The sequence below is a fragment of the Pezoporus wallicus genome, unplaced genomic scaffold, assembly GCF_028554395.1.
Source record: "Pezoporus wallicus isolate ANWC-B61680 ecotype Strahan unplaced genomic scaffold, APGP_CSIRO_Pwel_v1 contig_8108, whole genome shotgun sequence".
Lineage (NCBI taxonomy): Eukaryota > Metazoa > Chordata > Aves > Psittaciformes > Psittacidae > Pezoporus > Pezoporus wallicus.
The window spans coordinates 1663342-1680334 of NW_026638088.1; the positions used below are offsets into that span (position 1 = coordinate 1663342).

Below are 16993 nucleotides of genomic sequence, written 5' to 3' on the forward strand. Positions count from 1 at the left end.
CAATTTGCCCATTGATGAGAATAAATGAGAGGCATATTGTATGGACACAGTAGTAATATATTAGTGTGTTACCCTGCCTAGATACTGCATATATTGTCACTTCAATTCTTTCCTTGGGTACAAAGTGTCTAACTATGTTAGGTTAATTTAATTTATCAATAAAAACTGGACTAGATTCTCTAAAAGTGAATTTTCTCATTTACAGGGAGTCAGTCAGAACTAAACCACAGATTTCAAAAGGAAAGAAAAGCTACATGTATAGAGCAGCATTCAGGCTTGAGTCCAAAACTGTCAGCAGGACCTTCGTGACTGCTTAACCCTGGAAGCTTCTCAAGCTCCTGGTGTGTGCTCAGTCTGCAGAAATACTGACTGCCCTTAGGGGTGAGCTGCCAGGGTCCTCTTGAGAAACTCCAGGAGGTGGGCGCAGTGCTGCGGGTGTCCCCTGTAAGCTCACCAAACACACAGCTGGGTTGGGTCTTTCACAGATTGCTGGTGTAATTGCCGTCTTACTCACACCTAGCATCACCCACCTTTTGAAAAGCCTTGTGATCCGGTACATGTCCAGGAAGTAGTAGATTGGGCCATCACTGCATTTATACATTCCATACGGAACAGTCACTGAATGAGAAACAGAAATAATCCTGGATCGGGAAGCCCCAACACACCCTAAGTGCTGTGAATTGGTGTTCCCTCCTGTGCTCTCTCCTTGGCCACGTGAATCTGACATTCCTGTCTGTACAGTGTCAGAGCTTCAATGGGAGAGTCATCCCTCTTCCTCTCCTGCAACCTCCAATTCCCATCCCATCTCCAACTCATCCTTAGCTAAATGGTTAAACCGCTCTTGCAGCAAGTGGGATGTGTGTGCTTTACATGTTTCAGGTTGAGATGGGGCTAGAACCCAAGTGTCTCGTTATATAGGTAACCACTACAACCAGGAGTTAGAATGAAATCGCTGCTTATGACACCACTGCTCTAAAAGGAAAATGGCAAATCTTGTGCCCTTCTTTGTAAGAACACGTTTTGAGAGGAGAAGTCCCTTTGTGCTTAATCCAGAGCACGTAGAGACACTTAACAAAGCTCTAGAGAGGATACAGTAAGTCAGCATTTTTTCTTGGCTGGCTCAGGGTAATTCCACACTTAAAACATACCGATGAGAGTTAGGACCTTTCAGAAAGGTGATTTAAAAAATCCTTTCCATTCTAGTAGCAGAGAATAAAGACATTCCTGAGTCATTAAAGAAACTGCTGGAAAAAAAATGTATGGTCTTGTTAGGACTCATAGCAAGTGAGCTCTGAGTCCTGCTCGGTGTATTAGGGAAGCTGTCCTGTTAAAACATTCTTACAATATCTCATGTGGTTTTCTGGGGGTTGTATGTACAGAAGACACATAGGGAGCTGTAAGGAGAAGCAGAGTATGTGCAATGCGTGGAGGATAGAGTGCATTCAGTATCTTTGTAATTGTAAAGCCGTCTTTAGGATCCTGCTTTCTCATACTTCAGGTTTTCTGAAAACAAGAACAAAAAGGACATGTTTTGGGATTCTTTTCTTTGCTTGATCTTTGCCCAAAGGTGAATTCTTCTCATGAAATTCGAAGAGTCAGTTGAACTTGTTAAACGTAAACCCGATACACTTCCTTTTCCAAATCTCTAATTAATTTTTCTATTGATACAGCTGTGAAAAAAGTCTGTTGGGCTTTGAAAACTGGTTCAGTTGGAGTCCAAATGAAGAATTAAGAACACTTGCTTTAAAAAAGCGGGTTTGTTTGAGTGTAACATGGGCTTTTGCACTGAATTTTCAAATCTTATAGGAAGGAAGGTACTGCACAACAGACACAAAGGGTGGCATGTCATCATTACAGACTCTGAAATAAAGAATAGCAGGAAAGGGGTTCTAGATGCAATCCTCATGTGGCCATGTCTTGAATTAAGGGCATTTAGATATCTCACTTCCTAACTTCTGTAATGTTTTTGTGCAAGTGTTTCCATAGCACACATGTATATATGATATTTATTTATAGATCTAGTTCTGAATTTATGAGCTGCTCCTGTGTTCTACAGAAGTTATGCAAGAGTGCAAAGCTCAGACCTGAGCACATTTGACTTGTGTCTTTGATGCAGATCCCAGACAGAACAGGCATGCGTTATTTTTATTGCTGTGTTCAGATGTTGTGCTTCATTATAAGTTTTCCTACACTGGTTAAGGACTAGGCTCATGCTGTTAAAATTAAATACCTCATGTGGATTCCTGCCAATAGGTATTGCCCAATATATGCAGTGCTCTTGAGTAGCTCTAGTTTAGCCTCCATAGCTTTTGCTGTCACTTCTGATGGGGTATTACCAAGAGGCCACAAAACTTGCTGAATTATTGTCTTAAAAGCCCATGTTATTCTACCTGCTCCTTTGTTTTGTGAGTAATGGTGGCCACTCTGAAGTGAAAGGACAAGCTGATTTATAAATTTAGTCTAGGACAGAGCCTATATTGATCTTTTTTTTATAGCAACAATTGCTTGTCAGGGTATACGTTTTGTTTCCTGCAACGAACACGTGAGCATCTGTCAGGATGACAACCCACCCGGTGGTTTATTATAATAGATATAGAAAGATGTAGGGATTTGGGCCAAGAAGATGTTCCTGGTAGAATTCCAATGAGGGTATGCATGCAAGAGAATGGGAGAGGCTGGAGAACATGCTCTCAGGTAGTGTTGGCCAGGAAAAAAGTCATCCTTTCAGCTTGCTCCTCCAACTAAGGAGCTGCATGCTTGGCATTCTGCCTATTTTTGGTGTACAGTTGATTGTTTTTCCTTCCTGCTTTTAAGCCAAATCCTGCATCCAGTAATGTCAATGGGAGTTCTGCCATTGGCTTCACTAGGACTTAACACCTCATGAGTAATTTAGAAGCTGTCTTGTCTTTTTAAAGTAATGACACTGCATTACCCTTTACCGGGACTGAAGCTTGAAGATGTAACCGTCCCCAAAATGTTGCTTTGCTCTTTTTCAGGTAGATCATGTGGTCCGAGGCCATGTCGCCTTCCCGGAATTACAGGCAAAAGCTGCAGCCAGGTCACTCTTCTTATTCCTTTATCTCATTACCTGCCTTACAGATTGATGATACAGTGTATTCCCAGCAGTGCCGAACTGCACTGCTGTATCCCTATTCTGAAACAAGGGAATTAACAGGCTGATAGTGGGTTGGAAGTATTTACAAAGGCTTGCCAGGGGATTGCTCAAAGATGAAAGCTTTAAACTCCCTTCAGATACTTTTGGCATATCTAAATGGTGATATTAACTTTCTGCTTTTTGACTTCTTTTATATCCAGCCCATTTCTTGATATCATAGCAAGTATGTTCAGCAGACCTTTAGGCCTTAGGCTAATGATGTGTCTTAATTTGACCCTGTTAAGCTTCAAGGATGAGATATAGCTTATTAGGAATATATTATTCAATATTTTGGAGCAGACATCTAAAGGAAGGTAGAGCCATTGTATGCAAAACTCCTGCATGGCAGCTCAAATAGAACAGAGAAAATCAGGATGAATTTCAGACAAAACTTGAGATGTAGGAGTGAATTGGAGGTAATTCCAGGATTCCTTGAGCGGGAGGCTGTACGGTGTGGAATTTAGTTTGGTCTGCTTCAGAAGTGGACGAAGACAGTCCAGACACTTCTGTCAGATCTGGATTTTCTCAAGCTTTTTTTGGCTTGGATTCCTTTAAGATGGTTCATGTCACTCCCAGAGAGATCTTAGCTGAACACTTGGCAGATTGGGTGAAAATCTGATTCTCTTTTAATTTCTTTTTCCTCCTTAGACTAAAGAAAAACCCGGCAAACTCAGCAGTTTATCTTCCATTTGTCACTCTGATCTAAAAGGCATGGGTCAGTCCTGATAGATGTATCAAGTGCATGCAGTTATACAGTGATTTTCAGTCCTCCCTGGGGGGATAAAGCTACCTGGTTTCTCTGGATGACCCTTTCTTCCTTTGTAGTGCCCAATGCCTTATTTGTTTGTTAGCAGCTTGACCAGCATTCCCAGAAATGTATTGGACTTCGTTCAATCTGAAATAAGATTCATGCTTCCTAGAATTCTCTTTATTGTTCCTTAAAAAAGGAAATCAGGAAATAAATACATCTGTGTATGTTTGGAATGAGGATTGATCTGGGGGCTTGTTTTGTTTGGTTTTTTTTTTTCCAAACTTGTGGCTTCCAGGCCTTTTTTCCAGTGCCCACATATGAAGACAAACAATTAGTTTAGTCTGTAATGCCAGGATAAACCACTTCTTTTGTGTGTTGGAAAACAGTATAGAGTAGCCAGCTTGTCTGTATTAGGTCTAATACTGAACTGACCACAGCTCATAGTGCAAAAAGCATGGATCGTGATGGGAATAGGACCCTAAATACAGAATATGGGGAGCAGAACTTCATCTTACCCAAGTGTATGATGTTATAACTTTGGATTTAGTTCTCCTGTGGTTAGCACAACTGCAAAGGATACAATTGATAAAAAGGTTTCCAGTATTTTACAAAAAGGATGATAATATTTTATAAAGTTAATTTGCTCACTGGTATTTTTATGTTTTCCAGCTATTACTCTCCTAATGAAATGTTTGGATAGCTGTAAATTTAGTAAGCAACTTTCTTCCTTGTTTCCCCTATTTTCTTTCTTCCTGTTCTTCACTAATAGTGATTAAATTTATAAAGAACTTCATTTGAACACACAAAAATCAGGAACTTCATGATTTAAATGGAATTTTTCTCCATATTTCTTCATTTCTTTCTGTACATGGAGCACAAGCTTCAGCCTCATCGCAGGGACTAGCAGCGGTAGCTATGCAAGTGAACAGTGTTAGCCCAGCCTTTGGAGTACGTATTTACTTACATAAAGTGATATACTTAATAAGAACACTGTGTCCTGCTTTGGGGGATTGTTGGTGATGATGATAAATTATTTGCCTAGAAATCTCAGCAGAGTATTTCAGAGAATCAGGTTTTATATTTAGTGTATTCTCTGTGTGGGTGTAGGAATTTCTGTCTTCTGTTCAGCCATTGCAAATGGTCATCAAAAGAAAACAGAATGAGAATTCCATACTTACATGTGCAGCTGTGCATTACCTTCACATCCCATGCGAGGTGCAACACTGTGAAGAGTTAAGCTGCTTTTGTAGTGACAAAAAGCACATGCATGTCTGGATCGCTAAAGGCTGAGGTCACAGATCTGTGCCTCTTCCTTGCTGCTGCCTGTCACCTACTTCTGCCTTCCGAAACCTTTCTTTCCTTTTTCCCAGGCTTCCAATGCTGCTAAGAAGTAGGTTTGGGAATGGCAAACTGCCTGCTGAGCAGCTGATCTCAGAAGCTCCACTGAGCAGGCTTCTGGTCCTTTGCCTACACCAGAAGCAAGAGTTTGCAAGCTGCATTTATCGCTGTCCAGTAGTTTGTGGTAACTTGTCAGGGCACGAGCAGCTTAGGAAGACTTGCCAGAAACCAGCTCCTACTGACCACTTGTGCTGAAGACCAGCCTTGTGCAGCCCTCCCAGTGCTATTCCTATGTTCTCTCTTCGCTTCTTTTACTGGAAGTGGAGAGGGTTGAATTACATGTGGATTTTCTGGACAGTTGTAGATTTAGGATTTGGTCTAAGTAATTGGTATACTTGACCAACAAAACTTGTTTTTTTCCCTTGCAATCCAGTCAATTGCAGAAATTGCTGCGTGTATAAGGACTTTTGCTCTTCAATCTATATATTGTGTAGGTCTGACACCCAGCCAGCACTAAAATGTTGCATCCTGTACAGCCAGGCTAAAGTAGGAAATGAAGAAATAATATGATCATTTCTGCTTTAAACTTTAAATCCTTCTGTTTCCTAGAATCACAGTTTTTAATCTGAAGGAAAAAGTGTCTGACAGCAAAGAATATATGCCCTTTGGCCCTTTGTGAAGCAAAAGCAGGATTTCCTTTCCTACACTTCTTGATGTCATTTCCCCATCTAAAGAGATGTCTCCTGAATAAAGCATTGAGGTTAGACACACGGTATCAGATCAGCAAGGTATCATAAAGATCTGGGGTCTTTCAAGCAGAATATAGCAGTCATATTTGGCTGTTCTCTGTACCTCTAGATGTTTTAGAGCCCTGTTTTAGATTTAGAAATCTAATATTTTTAGATCTGCTTTTTCCTGAAAGATACCTGCTGGCATCTTCCAGAATTCCTAAACATTCAGTACCAACCTCTCGCTGCTTTCTGCAGTTATGTCCCACATATGAACAAAACACTGGGCAAACTTGCATTCATCTCTTATTCTCCACTTTCCACGCAGAACCTGTTTAATAGCAATAGCTTTTGCTCCATTCTGCAAGTCAGATCCAGCTACTACTGATACCTTCTCCTAGGACTGAATAGAAGAAGCTCCAGAGAGCTGATTGTGTAATATTATGTATAACACAAACACAGTAGAAGCTGGAACTGGAGAGTGTTTGAAGGCTTTTACCAGTCACTCAGTCCAAACGTAGTGCTCTGAACCCATATCTATATGTAGAGGGCAGAAAAAAAGGTGTGAAAAAAAGCGTAATTCCAAGATTATGTGAGTCTTAAGCCTATTTGGCTGAACTTCAGCCTCTTTTGTACAGCCCTTGTGTTCTGCCAGAGCAGCACGAATGGCTAATCCTCGCGAGGGTAATCAAGCAGGATGGTGATCAGATAGAAGCTGGGATGCCTGGTGGGTCTGTGGTTGAGCAAAGCTCTCCTTTCTTTTCCTCCCTATAGTCAAGGCATGGCTTAGACTGGAAACAAAATGACTTTGTCCTCAGCATGCACTGCTTATAGTGCCGTCCTTAGGGATGTAGAAAACAGGGCCACTTTACAGCAAGGAGGGAAAAATGATTGTGACCTACAAAATTATCATAATTCAGGTCCAGGAAGACACATAAAGTACATTTTAAAGTACGTGAATAATGATGTAAATTAGTTATTTTAATGTCTTCCAAGTGTACTTCATTTTGAATGATACCCTCTGATAGCGTACACATGGTAAGGTATAATTGAAAAAACATGCAGCTCAATGCTTGAATGCAAAGTATAAATATACAGCTGCTAGCAGGTCAGAAGTCAAACTAGTAAAGCATATGCCAAATTCCCTTAGGGATCTCATTAGTGCATGATTGAATATACATGTAGAGGCTAAATGAATATCACTGTTTGGGTCTACAGTGGATGAGACAATGACTAATCAATTGTAATTAGGGTTAGATGCTCTTATTGACCCACATGGCTAGAATTAAATGCCCCTCTTGGAGATTTCCAAGGAGTTGAAAAATATATAGGAATCTGTTTATGATAGTAGGAGGGTTTGGAAAAATATTCCAAGCATAATTGCAACATTTTTTACATGGAATGTCACTGGAGTCACTGCAAGCCAAGGCACTGAAGAATTCACCATTAATCCTAAGATTACTTTTGGTCGAGGAAAAAGTCTGTTGGATATTGTGGCATTGGGTGTAGCATCTGCACTTAGATACAATCATATTTAGGCCCATGTTCGGCTCCTCCCTAAAATAGCAGCCACTTGCTTTCTGTCCTCCACCCTTAGTGCTGCATTTTAATCATAACACACACTGAAATAATCGTGGTTTAAAAAAGGAAAGCTCTAAGTCCGGTGCTATTGATTAATCAGAGCGATTCCTAAACATTTGCAAAGGAATTTGATTTTCATTTTTCATTTTCATCATTCCGTATCTGGGATCCTCCTGATTCCTCTCTCTCAGCTTTCTCTTTCACAGTGTCAGCATCTGTTGAAGACAAGCATCACCAGCCCCCAAAATATCAAACACCTCTGGCTCATCTAGTGACCTGTAGGAGTCAATGTACAAGCTCAGGATCACAAACTGCCATTATCTCCCCTCATCCTGAGAAACCAAGGAGTTGGGATGGCCTGTTGAAAGGATGTGCAGATAGACATCCCCACTGCCCACACTCTGCAGTGCCGTGGGCTCCACAAGCCATTGCTTCTGCCTTTCCCCTGTTTTGTTTTAGATCTGGGATTTGCCATTCTTTGATGGGGTTTCTGCATTTGATGGTGGTACCAATGCTTTGTGTTTGATGAATAACCTCCCCCATTCTTTTCCAACTTGTTTTTTCTTCCAGTGCTCACAGTATATATACATACTTGAACAGTCACCTGGATCTGATTAAGAAATCTTTGCCTGTGGGTTTCCTCACTGTTGATTTACATGTTTGGCCAGATTTCCATGGTAACAGATCTCCCTTAACAGATCTGACACTAAAGGGCATGGTAAGAAACAGCTTGTCTCTGCAAAAGGGTCAATACTGGGGGAAAAGGGGAAAAAAAAGTTTGGAAGGCTCATACTCCTCCTTTAGCTATTTAAACTATCCCATAGGATTTGGGTTTCTTGCTGCATTTCTAATGTTCCAGTAGAAAATCTAAAGTAGTAGATCCTTGTAGCTGAGATATCACTACAGCCACGTTTCTTTTCTAACAATATAAGGAGTGTTGCGTGTGTCTCTGTATCTTTGCTAGGAATCACATTTCAGAGCACTGACTGGCAGCGTTGCTGTTGTTAATTCACCTGCCTCCTGCATTTTGCAATGAATTTGTCTATCTGGAAAAGGAATGAAATATTCTGAGGAGGGATTGCTTGATTTAAACACAAAGATTCAGTAAATGTGCTGTATTAGAGTTGTTGGGGAGTAAATTTCAGTAGACACTGAAAAACTCCTTATTGTTAAAAATGGGCATAAATGCTCTTGTGATGGGAAATAATGCACCTGCGGTGCTTCATACATCTTTGTTCCGAGGTAAACCTGATCTGGTTCTGAGTTGTGGTTTTAAACCTGCTGCTTGTGGAACTGAAAGGGATTGAAATACTGTGTTCTGTGCAAAGACATTTTCAGAGCATTGCAGTCGGGGGCCAGAAAGAGCAGCCTTTGGAAGTTCACCAGAGAATCTCTGCTGGGGAGATTTTTAGCCCCTCTTGAGATGTTGGATGTTTCTCTTCACTGAACTTCACGGTGGTCGATCGGGCAGGTTACAAGCCAGGATGTTACTGTGCAGAACTGTCATAGGAGAATATCATACGGGTGTAATTTGATAATACCTGGTGATTAATGAAAACACGTACTTCAAAATGGCATATTGTCCTTGAAGTAAGCATCTCAAGTGACTCACCAGCACCAAAACCTGCTGTATTGGAGGCTGAGCTAGGAAAAGGGTAGGTGAAAGAACTACAACACGTTTTGAATCAAAAACAAATGGATGGTTTATATATTTTTGGGTCCCAATAATACCTGTATTATTTTATGAAAGAATTATATGCCACAGCAGGATCAGAATTCCTTTGGTGTGATGGCTGTGTGCAAATACTGGTAAAAGCCACAATTTTTACTGCTGCAGTTATGGCTGCCTTCAGATCTTGCCTATGCTGATACAAATCCATAGTAAGTACAGTGCGCTATTGATTTATGTCAGAGTAAAGGAGGTTAAGATACAGTCTTTAATTATTAATCGTGTTTCAGTGTTAGGGTGCTTGGAAGGGAGGGGGAAAAATGCTTTTAAAAAGTTATTTTTATGTAATAGCATTTTCGTATTATTACATTAAATACATTCACGAGCAATATCTGAGTCACAACATAAACCTGTCAGAGTTAATCTGGCTCTAATCCCATACAATATGCTGTTTGTTCTTTATTTCTTTGCAAGAGCACGAACAATGTATGTGGTTCTTCCCCAGATCAGGAATAACATGTTTAACATAACATTATGTGTACAGCTCACCAAAGTAAGGCTTAGAATTAGCCCTTAAAACTTGTTACAACAAGAAACCATAGCAAATAACAGAGTTTTTACTTTGGCTGGATCTTTACATTTTCTTTTTGATCTTTGCACAGGTTGTTGGGCTAACATTGTCTCAGGGTCTGGATGAACTTGCCCTTATCTACTTGGCCACGATTCAAGCCATTGCTGTAAGCCATTTTAAGTGCATAAAGGAATAAATGAATTGTCTCATGTTCTGTGGCAGACTGATCATTCCCTTCTGCTAAACAGATTTCTAATAATAGATGAATTCACTTAATGGACTTCTTAAAGGAGCAAGATGTTATTTACCCACATTGATGACTACTACCAACTGTAGGATAATGTCTCCTAAAAAGTTTTCTTATGGCAATTTTGCGAATGGAGCTTTTGCCTGTACTGCAGATGTGAGGAGAGAGACTGGTACCGCATGGGGCAGCGTTACCATCATGGGCTGCTAGAGGAAATCTAAGAGAGTGGGGGAAGAAATACCTTTGGCAATTGTATGAAGGAACTTGCGCTCCCCTAAAATGCCTCAGCTTCAGATTGTTCCCAAATCCATGGGTTTCCCCTGCTCGCCTGTTAGATGAGTCACAACTCTGTACCACAGCGAGTCAGAGTGGGGCTGTGATTCAGTTCATAAAGCTACAGACTGAACACACCAAATCTCATTGCTCCCTGGTTTCCCTGCTGCAAGGTGGGCACATGTCTCCCGTGCAGCGATTCCAGCCTGTGGTGTGTTTCTGTAAAGGCAGGCAAGGAGACTGTATGAAACATCCTGGATTGAGACAAGGAGACTGTATGAAACGTCCTGGATAACATGCAGAGATGGGTAATTTTATTGGAGCACTTTTGTTTCTGCCCTAATTTTCTCTCCGACCCAGGATTTCCAGTTCACAAGGAGTTCTATTTGGAAGTGAAAACCTGGGTCAAAGAAGTTGTTTTGAAACCTGGCGCAGGGTGTTTTCAATGGGGCGTGCTATCCCCAGGGATTTGGTGACTGAAATCCACATTTCTTTGACATCCTTTTTGTGATTTCTTCTTTTTTTTTTCCCCTAAGTCTGTAGAACTTGAGGTGTTTCTGCAGACCATTGACAGTTTGATGGATTGGGGAGTTTTCTTGACAAAACTGTTCAGTTGGGAAACTTCCAAACTCCTCTACTGGTTAAACAACAACTTTGCTAGGCTGGGTCAGCCATCTGGGATAGAGAGGGTGGGCGGCTGCTGTGAATTCCCTGTGGATTGTACATCTTATGTGTTAACCCTCCCTCTTCAGCAAATACCTTCACCCCGGCCTGGAATTCATTGTTGTGAGTTTGGATCCTTTTGAAGATGAATGTGGCTTGGTTACACCTGATGCTTCAGTATAATCCCACCATTTCAATAAGAATGTCTAGGAGAGTTTAAACAATGCCAGGGACTGATATTGCCCCTGAAAGAGGCTTTCCAGAGTGGAACAGGTGCCTCCGTTATTATACCGTGCTAACGAAGTGGAAACCTTCCCTGCTGGAAATCCTGGGAAAGTCACCTATTATCTCACTATATGATACAACTCCGATTTCATTGTGAAACACAACTACTCTGTTGAACGCTATATTCAGCATCTTTTTGACAGCTGCTTGTACTGATGGTGAGATTTAATAGAAGAGGTTTTCTTTAAGTTAATGGAAGTTCATTTTTCCTAAAGCACTATTGAAACAGTAACTAAGAAGTAGACAGAGTAGGCTCAGGTTTGACTCAATATATTTGCTCATTGCTAATGTGATAGCTGGGAAATTTCATTTTCCTCCTATACTCCGTCACTCCCAATTTTAGCTTTGCTTTTGTGGATGGAAACAGTTCTAGTTCAGGACAGCCCCAGTCCTGTACCATTAAATGTCTTCAATGGGTGCAAGATAAAACTTAAACCTAAGCAGAAGTGCTGTAAAAGGCTCGGGCCTGCCCACAGAATGTTAATCTCTGGTTTTCTTTTCAGCAGGAGAAGCTTTTTTTTCTTTTTATATAACATTTGCATTTGAAGCCCCTCAATTTGCATTTTCTCCAATCCAGGATTAAATTAGTTCCCCCCCACCCACAGTGAAATAAGTCTGGCTTTAATTTAACTTGCGATGTGAATACAATTTTCCAGGCAGGTAAACACAAAATCATTTTCACAGCGTGTTCTTTCTAAGGGTCTCTGACGTGTGTGTGTTGGGAGAGAAGCTGTTAATAAATTTGAATTCCAGAAGCAGGGGAAGAGAATATCCTTTTAACCATTCATTGCCAACCGCGATGCAACAGTTAAGACGGATGAGAACATGACCCGAGATATAATTGTGGCTGTCAGGCCCATTCGGAGGAGACGGGCTCTTTTTGGAGCAGTTTATTTTTCCATAATTAAAATGGTGGCTGTGTGATTTGGAAATTAGCCCGCTGTGTCCATAGGGAAGTGATGGATTTAGTCAGCTGCTGTTGTGGCTGCTGAAGTTCCTCCTAACCGCTTGCCTGAGAAACCAAAACATATTCGAAGGCCTCTCCAGAATGGTGCCAGTCATTCATAGTGAATGTCTCCAGTCTGATGGAACTCTGCTCGCTTCAATTTCCAGTAGTTTTATTTGAAGAGGGGTTTATTGCAGGCTGCAGACCTTGTAATGAACCTGCAGCGTAGCATAAAGAAAACTTAGGTGACGGTTGGTGAAGACTTTGAGCAGATCATGGTTTGTAGGGAACCTCCCTATGAAGAGTCAGCCTGGGCAAAGTTTTGGCTGGAATTTGGCGTGTTGTCAAGTCTGAGCTTCAGAATTAACTTCCAAGGTATTATAAAGAGCTGGGAATCAGTTTTGGGCAAACAGTTTGTCAAAGAAACGGAAAATGTTCTTGCAAGAGGAAAGGGGGAGAAGGTTGACTTGGGTGAGGAGTTGGAGGCAAGCAAAGCAAACAGAAAGAGGAAAGATTGGTTTAAAATGGTGAAGCATTTGCTTTCATCATTCACAGAGCGGAACAGGGAGCTGCTCTAATTTGGGTTTCTCAGAATGGGGACTGTATATGAGAAGTTTAAAAATATGCCTGCATTTTAGATGTTTCAATTAATCCAGACATAAAATGGAACATTTTATTTTGCATAGGGCAAAGGCCAAGAGAAATAGTAAAGCCAAGACAAAATTCCTCAGGTTTTCCTTTTTTGCTGAAAAGACAGAAAATACAAGGTTCTATTTGCTTCTTTTTTTGTTCTGTTTTCTTATTTGGCCTCGGCCTCAGAATCTCTTTACCAAAAGTTATTTTCAGATACTGTTATCCCAAGTAAATAGAAGGTTTTGGTGGGGATGTCTTTGCCAGACAGGTTTTAGTTTTGGATCTGGAAATGTTTTCCCTACTCAGCTGTACTTGGTCAAAACAGCTGCTTATCACTGCCATCAGCTCTTCCTGGTGCCTGTTCCTCTGTCTTCTCATCTTCCCTTCTCGTAATCCCTTATAAACCCAAAGGCTTCAGCTTTGTCAGTACTTCCCTGCAAGCCCCATTTCCCTGTGTTACTGTGTACTGCTAAGCCTCCACTCCCTCAGCCAGCCCCGGGATGTTTCCTGCAATGTGTTGTACCATGTATTTCCCAGTTCTTTGTGCCATCCGTTTCATTTTTCGCCTTAATTTCAATGCCTGTTCCTGGCTGGAAGCTAGACAGATTCCATAGCCTTGGAGTCCCGTTCCCAGTCCCCTGGTTACTGGTAGGGGCAGTTAATAGTATCATTCTTTATAGCAAATTGAGCTTTAAGATCTGTTCCCGTGGCTGCTCCCCTGTGCTCATCTGGTTTCTTTTTTGTGTTTTTTCCCCCTTTTTGAAGTTAGGAACAAGACATATTTTGGAAACTATGCAGGCTGCAGGGCATCATATCAACACACTGTTCCTGTGTGGTGGGCTGAGCAAGAACCCTCTCTTTGTGCAGATGCATGCTGACATTACTGGTAAGTTAGAGGGAGAGGAGTGTAAACTATTTTAGGTGGCTAAATACTTTGTCTTTGGAAAAATAAAGACTTCTCTTTCTATAGAAGTGTATTTAGCTGGTTGGCCAAGAAGTATGCACTGAAATGTTTTTCGCAATCAGATTTATAAAAGATAATCTGAATTTTTCTATAGAAATGATTCCATTCAGTCATATTTCAGGATTTTAGATGAGAATAATGCCCATTACATTTTGTAAGCATGTTTTGCCTAACTTGTGTTTTATTAAAGCCTCCGTTAGCTTCATCCTATTTGAATTCTTTTGGAACTCTGACAGTTCCTGCTCTTGCGGGGCATTGTATCCATTCTGTAGAACAATTCTTTTCCAGATTGCTTCCATGTCTGTATTATTAATAGGGTTTCAGCCACAGTTCCTGGATTCTTGCTCCTGCATGGTGCTGCGTTTGGTTTTGTAGGATAACTGATGGGTGGAAGCTCTGGGTATGTGGTTCATCACAAGAAGTCTCAGGCTTGGTCTCCCTTAAGCCTGTGCGTGTTGGACATCTCAGCACACCTGGGAGCCAGTTGAATATAGTTTTAAAAATGTGGAAAAAATAACAAAATTTAGTGTAAAGGACTTCAAAGCACCTTTGAATGATGTGTGCTTTGGGTATATGTCAAATTCAGACCACTTGAGCTGTCATGAATAAAGTTGAAGGCTCAGATTTGGAGCATTAGGGCTGGAGATCTGACTTGTCCTAACATCAAACCACACTTCATAACCTTGATGCAGGAGGGAAGATGAAAATACACTTTATGTACTTACCTGAGATGAAAACAGAAATGGAGAAGCAAAAAGCATAATGCCTGTTGACCTTAAAATTCACTAAATGCATTGTGAGCAAAGTGACGCTTTGGGTTTGTGAGAAACAGTGTTGTCGAGTCTGTGCCTTTCCCTGCGGAACTCAACCGGTTTAGGTGAATTTCAGCTACGTGTTGAGTTGGGATGCTGGCTCACGATGCGTGAAATAAAAGATCTGTGAAAAGGTATTCTGATTAAAATGTAATCAGAAGTTCTTTGACTGTAACTAATGGCCAAGTACGATTCAGTACAAAAAGGCCTTTTTGCAGTCTGGAGTTCTCCCCCATTTGTAAAATCAGTGACTGACAAGGGATGTCAGAGTTCATCTAACTGAAATGCTCTTGGTTATGTTGAACTCATTAGAGCCTATCAGATAAAATAACTAACATTCCAGGATCAATCCCCCATTCTTCCCCCCAAAGAAAAAAAACTGAATATATTATTGTTAGCAGCAAATGCCCATGACTCAGCCATGCAGACATCCAATAGATCATTTCGCAGGGCACTTAAAAAGTATCTTGATCTTTTTGTTTGCCCCGTAAGAATTCTGTATTCATTCTGATGATGCAGGAAATGTGCAGCAAATTTTAGAGCACGCTGGAAATTGCTTACTGCCTCAATGCCTGGCAGCCAGCCACCGAGCTCTTAGCTTCAGTTTAAGATTGTTCTCTTCCAAGCTGACCCAAGTCCTGAGCTGTGCTCTGTCTGAACTGGAGGAATGCTCAGGTGACTGATCTTCCACTCGTATTTTTAAGGTGGATTTGTTCGGTCACAAAAATTGAAGGGGTGCTGTAATTCCACTAGTTCACTGTTAATAGTCGTTCCAGCAATCAAACAACAAGGTCTCTCCATATCCACTTTCTTTCCCCATCACTTTGCCTGTGCCAACTGCAGGAAGAAAAGGCATGAAGACCCTTGCGGCACCTATATGTTCCTCACTGGAAGATGGTTGTAAAGAGCTTTACACTGGTGGAACACTGCAAAGTTAGCGTCATGTACCTGAATGCTTGGGGTGCAAAGTGAATGTGCTTTTTATCAATATTTGTTTCTTGTATTAATAATTTTACTTCTCATTTTGAGTTGCTTGTGGGCCACTTTAGATCTTCCTCCAGATTTCAGCTCCTTCTGATCTTAGAGCTGGCTCTCAGGAGCAGCATTTTTAGGGCCATAATATCATTAAGGCTATTCACTCCCCCCGTCGCTGTGTTTACATCCTCATTCACTGCATGAAATTATCTCTGATGGAAATTCAGACACATGCCAGACACTGGAGGAATGTTACATTTTTTGGCTTAGTGAGACTAAGCATCTAAAGTACAGCTAGAAAAGTATTTAGACTTCTGCTATTGGTTTAGCTTTCTAAGGAGAATTATGAAAGTTCATTAAGAAATGATTTTTATTTGATTAGGCTTTTTCCTGCTGTTTTTACACCAGTAATACAGGGCTTAGAAAGCACTGTGTGAACCAAAGGGAAGCGTGTTCATGATAGTACCCCTGGGTGATGAAACAATAATTTTTAATGGTACTTCAGAATATATAGTGAGTTTGTTTGTTTGTTTTCCCAGTGTTTTAATCTTGTTTTCCAGCACAATTTGGGAGACAAGATTTCTCTTCTTATTTCATACATAGCTTGTGAGAGTTCACTCTGTCGTATTTTCATGGCTTCCAGCAAAACCAGGCTGCCTTGCTTGGCTATATATTTAGAAAACAAACAGAAACAATCTGGTTTTTTTGTTCCTTGCAAAAGAAACAAACAGAATACCGCCCTGTTTTCCCCTCGAGCTCCATTTTTAATAGGCACGTGGGTTTGGAGGGTGTGGGTAAACAGGTTTATACCAAGCCCTCTGAGATAAATAGCTAATGTCAAAGATCTGGGGGATTGTTCTTTGTATGCTTCATGTTCTGCCTAAGTATGTTGCTGAAATTGCTTTATTTAAAGTCTGCATTTTTCTTGGAGCCTGGAACGCCAGAGCAGAGGTTTACATTAATCTATATGGGCTGTAGCTCCAAATGGAGGATGTGAACATGGTTTTCAAGTCCTTTTGATTCCTTTTTTCTTTGTCTTTGCTTTAATTACTTACTGTGCTGTTAGTATATTACTGCTATATTCTTCCTAACAGAGGCCTGTTTTTTTCTTGTACAGGCAAGCCTGTTGTCCTGTCCAAAGAAGTGGAGTCTGTTTTGGTGGGTGCTGCTATTCTTGGAGCCTGTGCTTCTGGGGATTTTGCATCTATACAGGTATGCAGTACCTGATTATTATTTTTTCCCCCTAGTTTTAGTGTGTTTTTCACTTTGACATTTGGCACCATGCACAGACTTTAATTCAAGTGGAAAAGTTTGTACCTTCTGCACAGCCAGACAGGAGCCAACATCACTTTTGCTCTACCCTCTTTTTAACTCTGTATGTTATATAGGTGTGTTGAAGGTTC

At 40.9% G+C, this 16993-nt stretch overlaps 1 protein-coding gene across 17 annotated transcripts in view; it reads left to right on the forward strand.

Annotated features, from left to right (window-relative positions):
* Nucleotides 1-16993, forward strand: part of FGGY (FGGY carbohydrate kinase domain containing) — a 323114-nt gene that overhangs the window by 277487 nt on the left and 28634 nt on the right. For 15 of the 17 annotated variants that reach the window (XM_057409298.1, XM_057409300.1, XM_057409297.1 and 12 more), the window contains 5 exons: nt 2997-3058; nt 8123-8270; nt 9884-9958; nt 13605-13725; nt 16708-16802. In XM_057409298.1, the coding sequence (XP_057265281.1) occupies nt 2997-3058; nt 8123-8270; nt 9884-9958; nt 13605-13725; nt 16708-16802 (501 nt within the window). Of the gene's footprint in view, nt 1-2996; nt 3059-8122; nt 8271-9883; nt 9959-13604; nt 13726-16707; nt 16803-16993 lie in introns of those variants that run through there. The other 2 variants (XM_057409308.1, XM_057409307.1) reach the window with 2 other exon arrangements.